The 19679-nt window shown below is 38.6% G+C and overlaps 1 protein-coding gene across 4 annotated transcripts in view; it reads left to right on the top strand.

Moving 5' to 3' along the window:
• ogdhl (oxoglutarate dehydrogenase L) overlaps positions 1 to 19679 on the top strand; it is a 101930-nt gene that overhangs the window by 10728 nt on the left and 71523 nt on the right. For all 4 annotated transcript variants that reach the window (XM_059946703.1, XM_059946700.1, XM_059946701.1 and 1 more), the window contains exons 3-4: positions 643 to 804; positions 4101 to 4203. In XM_059946703.1, coding sequence (XP_059802686.1) covers positions 643 to 804; positions 4101 to 4203 — 265 coding nt within the window. The remainder of the gene's footprint in view (positions 1 to 642; positions 805 to 4100; positions 4204 to 19679) is intronic.

The following is a 19679-nucleotide window of genomic DNA, read 5'->3' as shown; positions in this document are numbered from 1 at the left end:
TGTGGACTTCAGGAAGGAGAAGTTGAGGGAAGCACGGAGGAACATCTGGTGAAACTTCTGACATGCCTGTTTCGCTGCTGCTGCTACTATGCGATCGAGAAATCTCCGGAGAGGAAGGCCCTGAATCCTTGGCTTTGCCTGTTGTTTGGCGGCTGGGGCCAAGGTCGAAGCGCTTGGCAGAGATGGTGCTCGGTGTCGGAGGGCTGGTTGGAGGCTCGAAGTTTTTCGGATGGATTCAGAGTTGGCTGTGGTCGGATGCTTCCAGAGGCTGCATTGGGAAGTTTTGCGGCGCTGGAGGTTCATGGCAGGAAGCGTTTTTCTTCCTTCTACCGTCTGCGTGAGATTATGGGCTATTGAGGACTTTGAGACTTTCTTTTACAGTGTCCATGAACTGCCCTTATCAAATTACGGCATTGCTTTGCACAGTTGTAACTATATGTTATAATTATGTGGTTTTTGTAAGTTAGTCTTGGTCTGTCTTGTGTTTTTGTGATATCATACTGGAAGAACTTTATATCGTTTCTTAATGCATGCATTACTAAATGACAATTACTGAGGACTGAGTGTCATCACAATCTAAAAAAAATTACATGAGTATGCCAGTGATATTAAACCTAATTCTGATTCTATTTTTCCTTGTAGTCTTGGGATGCATATTTCCAAAATTCCAACATGATTGTATCAGGAACATTGTCAGATAGTCCATCCCCAAAGGGAAGCCTTCAATCTCATCAAGCCTCCACAAAAGTTGAGAAACTGATTGAAGATCATCTAGCTGTACAGTCATTGATTCGAGCGTATCAGGTAAGATTTTTCTGCGTTGAATACATCTTTAAACTACAGATTTTTCTGACTCAATTAACAATATTTGCCAAAGTGGAGCAACAATGATGCTCTTTAATGGCAGGTTACACATTAGTTTTATGTGAAGTTGATGACCTTTATTTCTCACTATGCAAGCCCAATGGTCTTTTTCTTAAGTGTTGTTGTGGTTATAAAGAAGGTTCTTTTATTATTATTTCCATCAATTTTTTTTGTTTTGTTTCACTATTATCCACAACTTGCATTTATACAGTTTATTTTAAGATACATTGCACATTATAGAGATATTTACAGCCCAAAATTGATGTTGAGCAAAAGGGAAGAAATATTTGCTTAAAGTTTTATGGGTGATATTGAAATGTTAGAGGATGGAGGGCTGACATGAAGTTGTTAAGGGAATACCAGTACACAAGATATAGATATTGAAGGAGTCACCATCAGTGTGGAACAGGGGATGGAAGTTGTTTACAGGAGGCTGTAATGAGGAAAATCAGGTTACATGGAAGCCAGTGAGAGCTAGTGAGGACAAAACACAGTTTGAGTTATGGTACAGAGAGTTTGGAAATACTCAAAGTTAGAGGCTGGGAAGGAGTCAACTACACAACTAATGGAGATAACATATGGGGTAAATTCCCATATCAGTCTTTAAATACCTGTTAAAACTTTTCTGCTTTGAATCAATAATATACATTTATATTGTTGAAGAATATCTTTCCCATTGTAGTGATGTGAGAGCACAAAGGATAAAAGTAGGAGTAGGTAAATAGTTCCCTCATGCCTACTGTGCCATCACCTAACTAATTTTTACCCTTGGTGTCATTTTCTTGCACTGACTGTGCTTGGTTTCCTTAATGTGAGCAGTTGTACAATGTGGTGAACTACATATACCTGTCTGGACACGCCCCCTGCTGACTGCTCCTGTGGCTCCTCCTACTGACCGAGTCCTCCCATGGACTCCGGTATAAAGGCGATTGAGGCCTGAGCCCGGCCCTCAGTCTCCAGGATGTAGTATGGTGGTCAACTACTGCTTGTTCTTTCTTCCAGTCAATAAAAGCCGATATCTCGCCTTCACCTCTCAGAGAGAGTTATCAATGGTGCATCCTACATAATTCTGTTTGAAAGCATGCTGTAAATTTGAACATTTGTTCTTGCAGATTGAAAAATATCTCCCTTTTGTAACATACCTATCACCTGAATTCTTTTCTTCTCACCTGCATTTCACCTTCCCACAGTTAACTCTCCTCTCCTATCATATTCTTCTTTCTCCAGCTCTTTACCTTTTCCACCTATCATCTCCCAGCTTCTTACTTTATTTCCTTCCCAGCCCCCCCCCCTTCTGACACACACCTGGCTTCACCTATCACCTAGCTTGTACACCTTCCCTAACCCCCCACCCCCACCTTCTTAACCTGGCTTCTTCCCCATTCCTTTTACAGGCCTGATGAAGGGTCTTAGCCTAAAACATTGACTGTTTACTTCCATAGATGGTATATGATCTGCTGAGTTTCCCCAACCTTTTGTGTGTGTTGCTGTGGATTCCAGCATCTGCACAATTTGTTTATCCCTTTCTCTTTTGCAACATGCTTTTCAAAATGTGAAAATTAGTATTGTCAGCAACACAATGCATCAGCCAGCTAAACAGAGAATACCATTCTCTGTTACAAGTCCCATTATATCTAAGAAAACCAATAGTAGCAGTCATGTGGATAGGGTAATTCTTTACTTCCAATTTTCACTTTAAAACATCAGCATTGAAAGGCGCAAATAATTTCTGAAACAGGAACCTGTGGTTGCTAAATTTGTTGGGTGATAGGAATAAATGTTGATGTTGCATCCAGGTGTTGTGTATACAGGCAAATGATTTGTTCACCTGTGGGCACATGGAATTACTTTGAGTTAAATAGAATCAGAGCTGTTAGGCACAGTTGCACTGGATTGGTTTGGCTCAGCAAGCATTCTATTGTGTTAAATAGAAGTAAATTAAAACTTAGATGCAGTTGCTGCAGGTATGCTGGAATTTACCAGTTCGGAATCATCTAGCAGTGTCAAGAATTATTCATATAATTTCATTCATTAATGTAGCTCCCTTAGCTCTTCGCCACTACTACAAAGCTTCCTCTCAGCTCAGTGATGTTGAAATTTGCAGAATTTCCTACTGTAAGTATTACTATTCCAGCTATTATTAAACTGGTAAATGATTCAACAGAACTTCAAGCTTTATGTGTATGTTAATTTAATGCATCAATTGGTTTTAAGTGTTTGTTTCATTGAAGTGAATTAGACTTTGTTAAAGTTTATCATTACAAAGAGAAAAGTAAGAGTTTGATGCCCAGTGTATTTTTCTAACCTTAGTTCTGCAGAAATGATCAAAATTTTTTGCTATCCAGGCCTTGATTATGTGTGTTGTCAGTGCCACAGTATCGTAACAGCTAATATGACACTATTACTTCTCGGGGCATCGGAGTACGGAATTCAATTCCAACACTGTAAGAAGTCTGTATGTCCTTCCCACGTGGGTTTCCTTCCACATTCTAATGCTGTACCATAGGTTAATTGACCATTGTAAGTTGTCCTGTGATTAGGCTAGTGTTAAATAGCTGGGTGATGCAGCTTGTTGGGACAAAGAGCCTATTCCATGTTGTATCTCCAAATTAAAATAAAAACAGTAAAGCACCACTGACGTTTTTAAAATTGGACTGTAAATATTCAGTAATAAATTTTGGCTATCAGCCAAATTTGCTAGTAACTTTGTAAATATTGTACATGTCACTGTACCACTAAGAGTACAGGAATAGTGTATCTTGAGGCTAATCAATGTCCTTATGATGTTGGTGTTGCTTCAAGTTATTGTAGAGTGCATGGGTTGATTTAATTGCACTTGCTAAAATTATGTCCCAATTATTGAAATTTTGGAGCATGAATTGTACATCCACAGCTCCTGGGACTCATTCCTGTGACCATGGTGATTGTGTCCTTCTGTAATTTGTTCTGTTTGAGCTTTATGTATAAGAAGGTGTGAAAAAGGTAAATGCTTTATGCTGCTACCTCATTGTTTTGTCTTGATCAGAATATCACGATGCATTGGAGTGCAAAATATGCATTTTAGTGGAAAATTGCTTTAAGACTTGATTGTTCATAAAGCTAGTGAATTCCTGATTTAGAAGATTTATGAGTGATCTAATCTGGATAGATTCCATTCAAGCTCTGGAAGTGGTAAAACTGCACAATTGTAAAGGCTGATTCTTTCTCCTCCCTTTCCCTACGACTTCCTTTTTCAGATCCGTGGGCATCATGTGGCTCAGCTAGATCCATTGGGAATCCTAGATGCAGACCTGGACTCGTGTATTCCAATTGATTTAATCACTTCCTTGGATAAACTTGGTGAGGATTAGCTGATTATACAAGTGCATTTTTTTTACTCTGAGTTAAGGAGTTGTACAGCACAGAAACAGGCCTTTTTGTCCATTGCATCCATACCGACCATTTTGCTCAGTTACACTGGACCCATGTTTAGGCCCTTATCCTTCTATGCCTTCCTACACAAGTACCTGTCTTAACGTTTCTTAAGTATAGCAATTGCATCTGATTGTACCACCTCCAATGGCAGCAAGTTCCATGAATCAACCATTCTCTGTGTTACGAACCCCGTAACTGGGTCACTTACCAGCAAAGATGGAGATGTCCGTTGAAGTCTGATGATACTATTTTTAACAGTGTTTATTAGTAAAAATACACAAAAATAATATCAATGCAAATATACAGATAATATACATCGTCAATACTAAATCTAAAAGTGCGGGTATAATAATAATCAATAAGAAATAAGCTCTATCGTTGTCTAGGGGATAATGAATTGTCCGATGGAAATATAAAGTTCACTGCAGTTCCACAAGCTGCCGTCTTTTGGTTGTTGCGTGTTGCACTTTGTTGGAGAGAGAGAGAGAGATAATGGGAACATTTACCACTACGAGGTTTTATCCGTCAGGTGTCTCATTGTCGTGGCCATTCGATTGTGGCCTCTCCTTTAGCTAAACCATTCTTCCATGGTGAGCTCGCCACCCCAGGCAAGGGAGGACACACACAAGCCCCCACCGGCTTTCGCTATCAAACGCTGTCACGGGATCTCTAGCGTTTCTCCTGGTGCGTCTAAAGGGGTTGTTCCCCAGACCCCTCTTTTATCCTTCCTCACGGGGTCTCAGATGTCAATCAGGTTGGGATGATGCAATCCCTCAACCAGACCACTCTGGTTGTCTCCTGAGGGGTTTCAATAAATAGTACAGTACTCAATACACAATTCCGTCTCCAAGAGACAATGGCCGTTATCAGTGGTTCTGTTCCGCTGATGTCAGGACACATTCCAAACCTTGTGTATTCTGGATGTCTCTCTCTCATTTCCTGGGTCTCAGACCCGAAATAATAGCGATCTTGCGATTCTCAAAAAGGAGGGGGCGACTTTGTACCCTTCGGCCCCTCAGAGTTGCTTCACATTCGTAATATCTGTATATAAAGAAAATCAAATCTTTCTTCTCACCTTAAACCTATGTCATCTTGTCTTTAATATCTCTATCTTGGGTAAAATAATCTTACTACTTATTCTTTCTATACTTCTTAGAATTCTGTATACCTCTATCAGATTCACCTCCTCAGCCGCCTTTATTCCAGGAAAAACAAGCCCAGCTTATCTAATTTATCCTTAAAACTCAAGTTCTCCAATCCAAGCAGCTTCCTAGTGAACCTCCTTTGAATTTTTTTCCAGCAATCAATTCCTCCAGGAACTTGAAGCAATCAGAACTGCATACAAAGTGTAGTCTAAACAATGTTCTGCAAAGTTGCAACATAACATTCCAACTTTTAAAATCTTATCAGCTGTATCTCCTCCATTTTCTGGATGTCTCACTCACCCCATCCTGCTGTCGCAACAGGGATAAGGTTCCCTTCATCCTTGCTTACCACCAATTGCCTCCATATTCAGCACATCATTCTTCACAATTTCCACCATCTCCAGTGCGATCCTACCACTAACCACATTAATACCTTCCCCATCCTCTGCTTTCTGTAGGAATTGCTCTCTACATGACTCTCTCAAAGTTCAAAGTAAACTTATTATCAAAGTACATATGTCACCGTATATAACCCTGAGATTCATTTTCTTGCGGGTGTACACAGTAAATCCAAGAAACACAGCGGACTTCAATGAAAGACCACACCCAACAGGGCAATTAATGTGCAAAAGACAATAAACTGTGTAAACACAAAAGAGAAAAAAAGCAATAAATATTGAGAAAATGACATGACTCCTTGAAAGTGAGTTCATTTGTTATAGGAACAGTTAAGTGATAGGGTCAGTGAAGTTGAGTGTAGTTATCTCGTCTGGTTTAGGATCTTGATGGTTGAGGGGTAATAACTGTTCCTGAACATGGTGGTGTGGGTCCTGACACTCCACTCATCGCTTTCCACTGATTTCCCTCCTGATGTTTATCCCTGCAAGCAGGACAAATGCTACATCTGCCTGTACGCCACCTCCCTCGTTGTCATTCAGGGACCCAAATAGTCCTTTCAGGGGCAGTTGCTCTTGACCTGTGACTCTTTCGAGGTCAACTCAAGGTATGTGGGGTCCCAAGTGTAGCCTCCTTTACACTGGTAAACCTGATTGGTGTACTGCTTTGTTGAACACCTTCACTTTGTCCACCACAAAAAGTCTGATCTCATGGTAACCCATTTCATTTCAACTTCCTGTTCCTGTAACGGTGATTATGTCCATGGCCTCCTATACTGCCATGATGATGCAAATTGCGGGTAGCCTAGGTTGCCTCTAACCTGATAGCATGAGAATTGATTTTTGCTAATTACTCACCCTTCTTCCTTCTTTCATTTACCGTGCCCCATTCTGCTCTCTCCTTTTCTTCTCATAGTCATCACCTCCCTTTGGTTTCCCTCCTCCTTCCCTTTTCTTCCATGGTTTTCTGTCCTATCCTGTTAGATTATTTCTTCATCAGTCCTTTACCTCTTCCACCTTTCACCTCCTAGCTTAATTCATCCCCACCTTCCTTCCCACTAAGTCCTACCTATCACTTACTTGTACTCCTTCCCCTCTTCCCAGCTTTGTATTCTGGGTTCTGTCCCTTCCTTTAGTCTTGATGAAGGGTTTCAGCCTGAACCATCGACTGTTTATTCCCCTCCAAAGACGCTCCCAGACCTGAGGAGTTCCTCCAGCATTTAGTGTGTGTTTTTATATTCTGTGCTCTAGCCTATGAAGGCAAGTCTGCCACGTATCATCTTCACCATCCTATCAATCTTTGTCACTACTTTTTGGGAATTACAGAGCTGAACCTTACGAACTTCTGTTAATCAACATTTTGTAGCGTCCCCACTATTTACTGTATATGGCCTACCCTATCTGACTTCCCAAAATGTAATACTTTGCACTTGACATTATATCCCACCTGCCAATACTCCGCCCAATCTCTATCAGCTCTTTGACACCAAGACTGAACAACTTAACACAACATCAAGACTCTTATTAGCATAAAGTATTCAATGGCATCAGTTTTCTTGATATTTCAATAAAAATGATCTTTTTTTGCATTATGCCAGAACTTTGCAGGATTGTTACCTTTGATAATAAGCCTTTAAAGCCAGAAGGTTCTATTTCAAATGCTGTAGATTTTTTGAACACAAATTTTTACTTGGATAAAATAATACTTGAATTTCAATCAGTTTAAACTCAATTTATTTTAATAGATGACAAATACAACTGAAAGCTGTATGCATGGAATTCTAATGAACACCCACTCATTAGCTATGTTGTCATATGGGCCTCATAAAACTTAACCAGCTTGTTTCACCTCATTTGCTTCGTCACTGCATGGTGACTCATAATCATCTATGCAGTGACTAATTGGTTGCAAGGGTATAGTTATTTATTGCATAGAATGGATTTTAACCAGCTAGGCATACAGCAGTATTTTTTTTTGTCTTGGCTTTGCACGGGTTCCATTTATGTCTTTTTTGAAGCTTCCATAGATACCAATTGCAAGTGCAATTTCATTGCATTTGCATTTTTCTGTTGTGTTTTGTGATCGTGTAAACATAAAACAGTTTGGCTTGCAGTCTCATTAGACATGCAGATTTAACTTTAGCTAAGTTAAAACGTGATGGTAAGTAAATTAGATCAAGGTGTGATCTGTATTTTTAAATATGCCTAATTCTTTGCATACCCATCAGCAGTGATGCATCTATTAATGTTGACTGGAGTACCATCTAATTCAGCTCACAAAAGCTATCCATGATAGAATTATATGTTAAATTGAAGAACTGTTATTTTAGTTTGCATGGATAATGTATCCACATTTACAGGTGATACAAGTTAGTATTATTTTGAATTAGAATCAGAATTAAGTTTATTATGACTTATTTGACATGAAATTTGTTGTTTTGCAGCAGCATTAAAGTGCAAAGATTTAAAATTGCTTTCAATTACGAAAGACGTAGAACAGTACAGTACTGGTCCTTTGGCTCACGATATTGTGCAACCTTTTAACCTACTCTAAGATCAGTCTAACCCTCTTTCTAGATAGCTTTTCATTTTTCTTTCTCTCGTGGCTATATGAGTCTCTTAGTCCAGTTTATTATGATTTAACTATATACATGTATATAACCATACGATGTATATAGAAACAAGATGTTTCTCCAAACCAGGGTGTAAAGCACGATAGCATACATAACACATGATAACTTATGAAGGTAAGGGTAAAATCTGGAGATGAATTACCTATAAATAACAAACCAAAGTGAATTAACATTAAATAATGTAAGCTATGGAACAGATTAACCAGTGACACTTTAAATACGATGCAGTAGAAAGTTCAGAAGCCTAATGACCTGAGGGAAGAGACTGTTTGTTATCCTGACCATTTTTGTCTTTATTCATTGGAGGCTTCTGCTTAATGGTAGTAAGTCAAAGAGGATGCTGGATGGGTGGCTGGGATCCTTAATAATACTAAGGGCCCTGCATATACAGTACTCCTGATAAATGTCCCCGATGAATGGTAGGGTGACCGCTATGTTCCCCTCAGCTGTTCTCATGTTAGGGACATTCTTAAACATCCCAAATGTATATATTTCATTTGTGTAATGTTTTCAAAAAGATAATGCTGTAGATATTTTAGAGAGCTGGCTTGGAACTTTGTGCCCAGTCCTAGGTGTCTTCCTGGAGATGTTTCTACTTGTAAGAGTGGTTTGGCATTGCAAGCTAGTAAAGTGTACTGACCAGCTTACATCCAGCAGTTAGAATGGAGACTGTGAATGGTAAATGGACCTTTATAACATTCGAAAGCAGTTCCAAAACACACCCAAAATCAATTTTGTAGGTGAAGTTTAGCCTTGTCATATTTTGGTTTAATTGAATTCAGATTAATATAATTGAAAAACAGAGCATTACATATTTTGATTTTTTTGGTAAAAAAAATATTTATATAGTGGCAAGAGCAGCAAATGTATTTTATATGTCTATTAGATAGCTTTTAGAATTGGGTTGTACATCATCTTCTTTAGTTGAGTGTTGCATTGAAACTGTTTCAATTCTATGGTGTGTTTTATGCATCTATCATGCCATTTTTTTCGTGGTTTCAAGGGCAGCTTTTTCCTTTACTTTTTGAAGTGTTTCATTAAGCACAACTTTCTTTAATCTATGCTATCGATTCAGTTTATACTATTTAATATGTTATCATTAGCTCTTGGACTTCTGACTTTCTCAGATGGTGTCAGTCATTACAACCTTATCTTCTCAAACAGATTGGTCTGCTTCTAAAATTACTTTTTCATAATCATTTCTTCTATGACAATCAGTGGGAAAAATTTAGTTAAAGTAAGGAGGCATGGGATCCAAGGGGACATTGCTTTGTGGATCCAGAATTGGCTTGCCTACAGAAGGCAAAGAGTGGTTGTAGATGGCTCATATTCTGCATGGAGGTTGAGACCAGTGGTGTGCCTCAGGGATCTGTTCTGGGACCCCTGCTCTTTGTGATTTTTATAAATGACCTGGATGAGGAAGTCGAGGGTTGGGTTAGTGAATTTGCTGATGGCACAGAGGTTGGGTGTGTTGTGGATAGTGTGGAGAGCTGTCAGAGGTTACAGTGGGACATTGATAAGATGCAAAACTGGGTTGAGAAGTGGCAGATGGAGTTCGACCCAGATAAGTGTTCGGTGGTTCATTTTGGTAGATCAAGTATGATGGCAGAAAATAGTATTAATGGTAAGGCTCTTGGCAGTGTGGAGGATCAGAGGGATCTTGGGGTTCAAGACCATAGGACACTAAAAGCTACTGTGCAGGTTGACTGTGGTTAAGAAGGCATGCGGTGCTCAGTTCTGGTTGCCTCACTACAGGAAGGATGTAGAAACTGTAGAAAGGGTGTACAAGAGATTTACAAGGATGTTGCTTGGATTGGGGAGCATGCCTTATGAAAATAGGTTCAGTGAACTCGGCGTTTTCTCCTTGGAGCGACGGAGGATGAGAGGTGGTGTGTAAGATGATTAGAGGCATTGATCGTGTGGATATTCAGAGACTTTTTCCCAGGGCTGAAATGGCTAGCATGAGAGGGCACAGTTTTAAGGTGCTTGGAAGTAGGTACAGAGGAGATGTTTTTTATGCAGAGAGTGGTGAGTGCGTGGACTAGGCTGCCGGCAATGGTGGTGGAGGCGGATACAATAGGGTCTTTTAAGAGACTCCTGGATAGGTATCTGGAGAGAAAAATAGAGGGCTATGGATAACCCTAGGAAATTTCTAAGGTAAGGACATGTTCAGCACAGCTTTGTGGGTCGAAGGGGCCTGTATTGTGCTGTAGGTTTTTCTATGTTTCTAACTGTAAATATGCTTATACATAGCTTATGAAATGTCATCCATAATTTTTGTCAAGATAAACTTAATCCTTTTGGTCAAACTTAAGGCCAATTGCAAATGAATGACATGAATTATTAGAAAAGAAAGATACGAATTTTGTTTCAGATTTTAATTTGAACCCCAGAATCATATAGCAGCACACAAGAAAGAAGTTCAGCACATTGTGCTTCTTGACAGCCTTTGAAAGATTTGTTCAATTAGTCCTACTGCCGAGCAATTTTATTCTTGTTCTAAAGATTCCTCTTAATTTGTTTATATCCAATTCCTCTTGGAAATTACTTGGATTTTCAACCATTGCCTCCCCCCTCATACTTTTGGGTAGAGTAATACTGTGGGGAAAAAAAGAATAGCAATCCTGATAGATGTGGAAGCAACAGCTGGAAATTGGATGTTTTCTTAATTATTGCTTATGTCACTGGAATTTTAAATACCTTTTGATTAAAAAGTATGTATTTAGGTCAATACTTTGTTAAAATGATAACCATTTATCATCAAAACTGACATCTATCACTATAGTTTTACTGCCAATTTTAATTCAATGGATTTTTTCCATAATTTTGATTGAGAAAATGTTCAGGAATTGCAAAAGAATTTAAAAAATAAAAAGGACTACATTAAACACATGTTTTAGGAATTGTTTCTTACACTATGCCATCAGAATTCTCAACAGTCCAGGAATCCATGAAAGCTATCTTGTTCGTTTTTTGTACTTTATTGTTTTTAACTTGCAGTAATTTTTATGCAAACCAACAAATTTCACAACATATGTCAATGATAATAAACCTAAGAGGAATAAACTGTCAGTGTTTTGGGCTGAGACCCTTCAGCAGGGTCTTGGCCCAAAGCATCAACTGTTTATTCCTCTCCATAGTTGCTGCCTGACCAGCTGAGTTCCTCCATTTTGTTGTGTTGCTCTGGATTTCCAGTATCTCCAGAATTTTATGTTTATAATAAATCTGTTTCTGATTCTGAAATACCTAATGTTCAGGCAAAGCCGTACACTGGAGTGGATTGTCTACTTGGAATTGAAAATTGTACTGTTTTGATAATGAGCTGATTTGTAATGAGAGTTTTGTGCCTTGACGGCAAGTTGAAAATCAACCCTGCTGTGTGACATTAATTGCATAAATGCTTATAGATTTGAGACATAATCATAATTGTTTGACCTTGTGTTAAACCATTGTAAACTTGAGGTGATCTGTTTATTTCATGCAGTTAATATGTTGTTTTCTGTCCTTTGGTTTTACTTCACTCTGTGTTGATCTTAAGTGTATAGTGCATGTGCAGTGAAGGGCCCATTTATAATGGTAATTTTTAAAAAGTTTGACCTCATTTTATATCTGCATTGATGTGACTTCAATCCAAATGTGCAGTAATAAATATTATTAAAATATTAATCTAATTTAGCTATCTCGTGGCAAGATTTTTTTGTACTTGATCACATAATCAAATTAAGACATTGTGAAAGTATAGCAATTAACATCCCAAGTAAAAATTCTCCCCCAGGATGCCTTTTATTAAGTTTCCAGTAATTGAACTATATTAGTGGATTTAATTACATGCACTGTAATTGAAATAAAATGCAAATACAGTATCACAAATGTCAACATTATTCTATAGATTTTAAATTGCAATTCATAGATCTTTGACCCTCTTTTTCCTCAGTGTTTCTGCTGAACAGTGCCATTATAATTATAACAAAGAGAAAGAAAATAAAATGAAATTACCAGGTGTTCATTCTGTCAGACAAAATGAAAATCTAATGATAACAAGACTTTTTTCACAATTTTTAAAGGTTACCTTTCAATGAAACTATACCTTCAGTGATTCTTTCAGTCTTTTTATTACCATGTTTGTATGCATGATACCTAATTGGCAGAGATTCTCAGTTTTTAAAATATTTTTTCTTATGGTCTTGTTGTTCTGAGAAGTTCCAGAGTAATTGAATCTCTGCTACAAACCATATTGAATATTAAATTCAGGGTTATTTGGTGTTTTCATTTTTATGAAAGAATAATTTCTCAAATTGAAATGCCAAGGTAAAGTTCTGTGTTACTATGCGGTGAGAATTTATAATTTTGGCTTGCTTTTTCCTCATGATCCTGAAAACTACTTTGTGTTCAGTTCAGTTTCATGTCATGTTGGAATTCTATTGGCAATGAGAATACTTTTCCTCAGGAATTGCTAATACTTTAATGTCTATTAGAAGAATGCATCATAACAGCAGGATGAATCTAAAAATACATAACATTAAGATCTTAATATTATCATGTTCCATGCCTTAGTGCGTGTTATGCTGAAAATCAGGAGTGTGAGGATCATTTTCTTTAACAGTAACTGATAGTCCGCCTTCTTTTCAAATTGACTAAGTTTGCTGGAGTAATTAGACCCCTTTCCTAAAATGTTGTCACAATTCTATTGATTCCATTCATGGTACAATGTTTGTGCCATTGGTTATTGATATACTGAACGTGCTATTTGGAGAGCTATGTTACAGTTTGTCAACAGTAGATGCTTGGTGCCCAGAGATTTTTTTTTCTAATGACTAACTTTTGTAAATCATTGAGCTTCTACTTAAGTTGATAGGTTGACTATGAGATCCAAGTGCAGAATCGCCACCATTGTCCACATCATCATCTCCTCAGTACTCATCAACAGCCTTAAAAACCTGGGTCTCTGTACTTCTCTCTGCATCTGGATCCTTGATTTCCTCATTGGGAGATCAGTCAGTGCAGATTGGAAATACCGTCTCCTCATTGCATACAATCAACATAGATGTAACTCGGGAAGTAATTGATTATGGACTTCAGGAAGGGGAAGTTAGGAGAACACACCAGTCCTCATCGAGGGGTCGTCAGTGGAAAGGGAGAGTTGCTTCAAGATTCTGGGCATCAATATCTCAGAGAATCTATTCTAAATCCAATATATGCAATCATGAAGAAGGTACACCAGCAGCAGTACTTCATTTGGAGTTTGGGGAGATTTGGCTTGCCACCAAAGAGCCTAGCAAATTTCTGTAGATATTCCATGGAAAGCTTTGATTGGTTGCATCACCACTTGGTATGGAGGCACTAATGCATCGGATAGAAAAACATTTACGAGGTTTGTGGATTCAGCTAGCTCCGTCATGGGCACTAGCCTCCCCACCATCAGAATATTTTTAAAAGGTGGTGCCTTTAAGAAGGTGGCATCCATCATTAAGGACACTCACTATCCTTTTTTTTTATTACTACGATCAGGGAGGAGGTATAAGAGCCTGAAGATGCACACTCAACTTGTTAAGAGCAGTTTCATCCCCTCAGTAATCAGATTTTTGATTGGTCAATAAACACTACATCGCTATTTTGCTCTTTTTGTACTTTATTAATAATTTTTATTTCTTATTGCAACTTGATGCTTCTGCCTTGAGCACTACCACAAACCATTGCAACTCCAGAATTGTTCCTTGCGCAGAGTCACAGTTTTGCTGAATAGTTATAACATTTGCAACTGATTGTATAGTGGGAGATTACCAAGTGCATCCTTTTTGGATCTTGTCAGTTGCCATTTTACTTCAGGTGTCCCCAGTCCCAAAATGCACAACCATTTATAACTGGCGCATGAACAGATTGTCCTCTCTGGGTTTATGTCATTACATAGTGCTGATTTGCTTTTCATCTGATGAAGTATTTCACTTCGATCTTCAGCAAGTCCTGTATTGTATTCAGAATACATAAGTAACAAGCAACATTCATTCCAGAAATGTGCCAGGAAGGGAGTATTCCCATTAAATACACAGATACCATAAGAGGTATGAGCAGAATTAGGTTGTTCGGCCCATCAGGTCTTCTCCACCATTTGATTGCAGCTCATCTACTTTCTCTATCAACCTCATTCTCCTGCCTTCTCTCTGTAACATTTGCTCTTACTAATCAGGAGTGTATCACCAATTGCTTTAAATACAGCTTGGTTTTCACAGCTGTATGTGCCAATGAATCCCACAGATTTGCTACCCTCTGGCAAAAGAAACTACTCTTCATCTCTGTTCTAACAGAATGTTCTTGTATTCTGAGGGTGTGTCCTCTGTCCTAGACTCTCCTACTATTGGAAACATCCTCTCCATGTCCACTGTATCTAGGCCTTTCAATATTTGGTAAGCTTCAATGAGATTTTCGCCCTTATTCTTGTGAAATCCCATTTAACGTACTCCCAACGAGTACAGGCCCAGAGCCATCAAATGCTCCTTATGTTAACCCTTCATTCCCAGAATCATTCTTGTAAATCTTGTCTGGATGCTCTGCAATGCCAGTACATCCATTTTTAGAGATGGGGTGCAAAACAGCTCAGCAGACTCCCAAGTGTGGTCTGACAAATGACTTGTACAGCATCAGAGTCACTTCCTCACTCTTTCCTTGGGTAAGCAAACCAGATCTGTACAGAATGTTCCAGATGTGAATTCACCACTGCCCTATATAACTTCTGTAAGAAGTCTTTTGTGCTTAAATATTGTTGAAAGAAGGGCTGACATGCATGTTACAAGTGACAACCCCCCACCCCAAATACCCACATACTCACTCTCATTCACTCTTTTCCTAGGAACTAGATGTGCAATTTTCAATAATGTAAAATTACATCACCTATGCATGTATCAAGGAATGAGAGTTGAAATAGATGTTGATTTATTTATATTTTCCTACACAAATTCTGTGAGAATGAGTTTAATTCTGTATCACAATTTTTTTTTTTTGTTAGTGATTTGTGAAGCCTGTCAGGGTGAATTTTGGTAGTCCAAATGGCCATAAGAATCTCCTATAATCATTTACGGTATATTCCCACTAAGTTTTGTGTACAAGGCTCCCAGGGCCCACCAATTACTTTGTCTCTCTCACTATTTAAAATATTATCTGATTTTCTTTCTTCTCTACCAAATACACAACTTTACATCCTTGGTCATTCACTTCATGGCTGTGACCTTTTTAAGCACCTCTGTTCCCCTTGCATCCCTACCACCATTCCGTATTATAGCACACTATTTTCACTCTGGACAGGGGTTTGTATTGCAAATTGGCAATGCAAAATTGCTTACCTAATTATAAAACAAGCTCAGTATTAAGCTGACTGCAATGGAGTTTGTTGTCTGAAAAGTATAGCTGCATTGGCAGTGCTTGTTCTGCATCATTACCTAAAATGGATCTCTACTCACTTATACTTTGACCTTACAAGCAGTCATGTTATTAACATTGACACAACCCAGATTGTACACCTAGTAGTTGTCTTGAATACATTTTACAAGTAATTCAGTGTCTATGAGACCCATTTGGGACAGCTGAGGTCATGAAGGATGTGATAATTATGCAGAGTCATAGTCACAAATTTGTTGTATTAAAAGGTAACTCAGCTACTGCAAATATAACATTGATGCTAATGTCCAGGAATTTACTAATTTTGTTTTCAATGGAGTGGCACAGTAGCTTAGCAGTTGATGCAATCACTACAGCACCAGCAATTACTAATTGGGGTTTGATTCCTGCCTCTATCTGTAAGGAGTTTGTACATTCTCCCTTGACCACATCAACTTCCTCTGGGTACGTTCCAAAGACACACAGTTAGGGTTAATAAGTTGGAGGCATACTATGTTGGCACTGGAAAAGTGGCGATATGTGTGGCTCTGTGCAGCACAGTCCTTGCTGATCTGCTTTGATGCAAGTGATGCATTTCCCAGTATGCTTTGGTATACATATGACAAATAAAGCTAATTTTAAATCTTTTCTGTTTTATGACTTGGCTGGCGTAAAATTTGACTTTCAAATCTTCTACATTCATATTTTTTTAAGTATATCATTGCTATATGTACCAAGGTACAGTGAAAAACATGCCATCCATACAGATGAATTCACAATAGTACACCATGGAAATACAAGGGAAAAGCAATAATATGCGGTGTAAAGTGTTATGGTTAAAGTGAAAATACATTGCAGGCAGACAGACAATAAGGTGCAAGGGCGTGATTAAGTAGATTGAGGTCAAAGATTCATCTTATCATACTGGGAGACAGCTGAATTGTCTTTTCACAGTGATATCAAAGTTTTCCTTGAGCCTTGTGGTACATGTTGTTAGGCTTTTGTTTCTTCTACCTGATGGGAGGGGGGGAGAAGACAGAGTGGTCAGGATGGGAGAGGATTTTGATTGTGCTGACTGCTTTACTGAGGCAGTGAGAAGTGTAGTCAGAGGCCATGGAGAGAAGACTAGTTTTCATGTGCTGAGCTATGTCCACAATTCTGCAGATTCTTGTAGTTTTGGGCAGACCAGGTACCATACCAAGATGTGAAGCATCTGGATAGGATGTTATAAAAATCGGCCAGTAGGGGGATGCCCAATTTCCTTAGCCTCCTCTTGGCCGTGGTGTTCATGTGGTTGGTTGAGAACAAGCTATTGGTGACATTTACACTCAGGAATTTAAAGTTCTCAACCATCTCCGTCTCAGCACCGATGATGTAATTGAGAGTATGTGCACCTCCCCACTTCTTGAAGCTAATGACTGACTTTTTTGTTTTGTTGACATTGAGGGAAAAGTTGCTGTCATTGGAGATGTTTCAAAGGAGGTTTATGAAAGTGACTCCGGGATTGTAACTGGGGAGTTTTTGGTGGTTCTTACTGGACTTCAGAAGAATGAAAAGTGACTTCATTGAAACCTATTGAACATTGAAAGGCCTCACTAGAGTGGATGTGGAGAGGATATTTCCTATGGTGGGGGGAGTCTAAGACAGAGGACACTGGCTCAGAATAGGGGCGTCCTTTTAGAAAAGAGATGAGTATTTTCTTTAATCAGAGAGTGGTGAATCTGTGGAATTCGTTGCCACAGGTGGCTGTGGAGATCGTCATTGTTCAAGGCAGAGGCTGATAGATTCTTGATTAGTCAGGACATGAAGGGATACAGGGAGAAGGCAGGAGTTTAGGGCTGAGAGGGGAAAATGGTGATGAAATGGCAGAGCAGACTTGATGGGCCAAATGGTCCTATATTTTATGGTCTTATGGTTTATGACATTTTGCTACATCATTAAATGATTTTCTGCTTACTATAGTGTTGTCATCTGCAAGCTTGTAAGCCGAGTCATAGTAGAATCTGGTCACAGTCATGTGTACAAAGAGTAGAGTTGAGGGAGGGATTAAGGATGCAGCCTTGTGAGGAACCAGTATTGAGGATAATTATGCTGGAGGTGTTGCTGCCTATTCTTACTGATTACAGTCTGTTAGCATGTCAATGATCCAGTTACAAAGAGGGGTATTGAATTGTAGGTCTTGGAGTTTGGGGTCATTTGCTTGGAATTATAGTATTGATTGCAGAACTATAGTTAATGAACAGTAATCTGATATTGGTGCATTGAAAGTAAATGGGTAGTATTTATCATCAATTATATTCAGTTTTGATGTCAACAAAATTTTGAGAATTTGGTCATACAATTTATGATCCAAAATCAGTGATAGTCAGGCCACTCACCTCTTTACCCTAAATCCTCCTCCTAAAAACTGAAATATTTGAATATAGCTTTATACTTATTCTGAAATGTTTTTGCTTGTTGTGTAGTTGCATTTGATCACTTTAGTTTTTACAGTTGTAACAATAAAGCTTTGAGATTAATTTGAGGCAATTCTGTGGTGGACAAGTGATGTTGGGCAAGATACAATGCTGCCATCAAGGCAGAGGTGATTTGCTAGCACAGATCAGAAAGTGTTAGCAGTGTCTTCACATCCATGCAGTTTTTTTTAACCTGCAGCATAATGTATCTATAGCTTGTGATACAATCTTGTTTCTCAAGGTATTTTTGAATAATATTTTTCAAAATCCTTCACCTTTTGAAAAGTCTCAACTTTTTTTTAAAGTAATTGATTAGATTTCGAGCTTCATTTTTTTTTGCCTTAGTATGCATTATTCCATAGAGCAATATGAAATGCCATGTGTCAGCTTGATCCAGTGCAAATTGACTATCCTCTTATATATCCAAGCAAGAAGTAGTTATTGTAATGAAAAGTCACAAGCACCTTGTGGTTTTCTAAAGCATGCATGGATCCATTAAACATGTTTTGTATGGCAAAGAAAGCTAATACTTGTGCCTATCTGTACAACGTTTCAACTTATGGCATGAACATTAATTTCTCTAACTTCAGTAATTTCTCCCCCTCCCTCCTTTTTTCTTCTATTCCTCGTTCCACTTAGTCCTTCACCTCTCACCTGGCATCACCTCCCTTTGGTACATCTTTCTTCCTTTTCTTCCATGGTTCACCATCCTCTTCTGTTAGATTTTTTTCTTCTTCAGCCCTTTCCCTATTCCACCTATCCCTTCCCAGCTTCTTTCTTAATCCTTCTTCCCCCCCACACACTGAGCTTCACCTATCACCTTCTAGCTTTTTGCTTTTGTGTGTGTAACTCATATTTTGCTTTGCTACTTTTCTCTCTGCATACAGTGCAGTTTGTTAATTGGGGATTGTAAATGTTGTGCATCTATATTAGGATCAAAGTAAATTTATTATCAGAGTATATGCAGTACATGTCATTATATATTATCCTGAGATTAATTTTCTTATGGGAATTAACAAAAAAGAGCCTTGACCAGCAGCCAATCCGAATATCAGAAGTTTTGAGAGGAGCGGACTTCAATCAGCTCCACTGCCTGAGGATAAAAGGCAGCAGCAGGGTCAGTACAGCAAAAAAGAGCTTTGACCTGCGGAGAATCAGGACATTGGAAGTTTTGAGAGGAGGGGAATCCAATCAGGTCCACCGCCTGAGGATAAAAGTCAGCAGCGGGTCAGTTCAGCATAAAAGCTTTGACTAGAGACCAATTGGCATTTGGGATTGATTAGCAAAAGCAAGTTATAGGAAGGCACCGGCCATCAGTTGAGTGGGCATAGTCAAATGGATTTTGATGCTTTGGCTCTTCAAGGCTTCAGTCAGAGAAAGCAAAGGGAAGAAAGGTTCAAGATT

The sequence above is a fragment of the Hypanus sabinus genome, chromosome 21, assembly GCF_030144855.1.
Source record: "Hypanus sabinus isolate sHypSab1 chromosome 21, sHypSab1.hap1, whole genome shotgun sequence".
In the NCBI taxonomy this organism is placed as follows: domain Eukaryota; kingdom Metazoa; phylum Chordata; class Chondrichthyes; order Myliobatiformes; family Dasyatidae; genus Hypanus; species Hypanus sabinus.
This window is presented reverse-complemented; position numbering and strand designations above follow the sequence as displayed.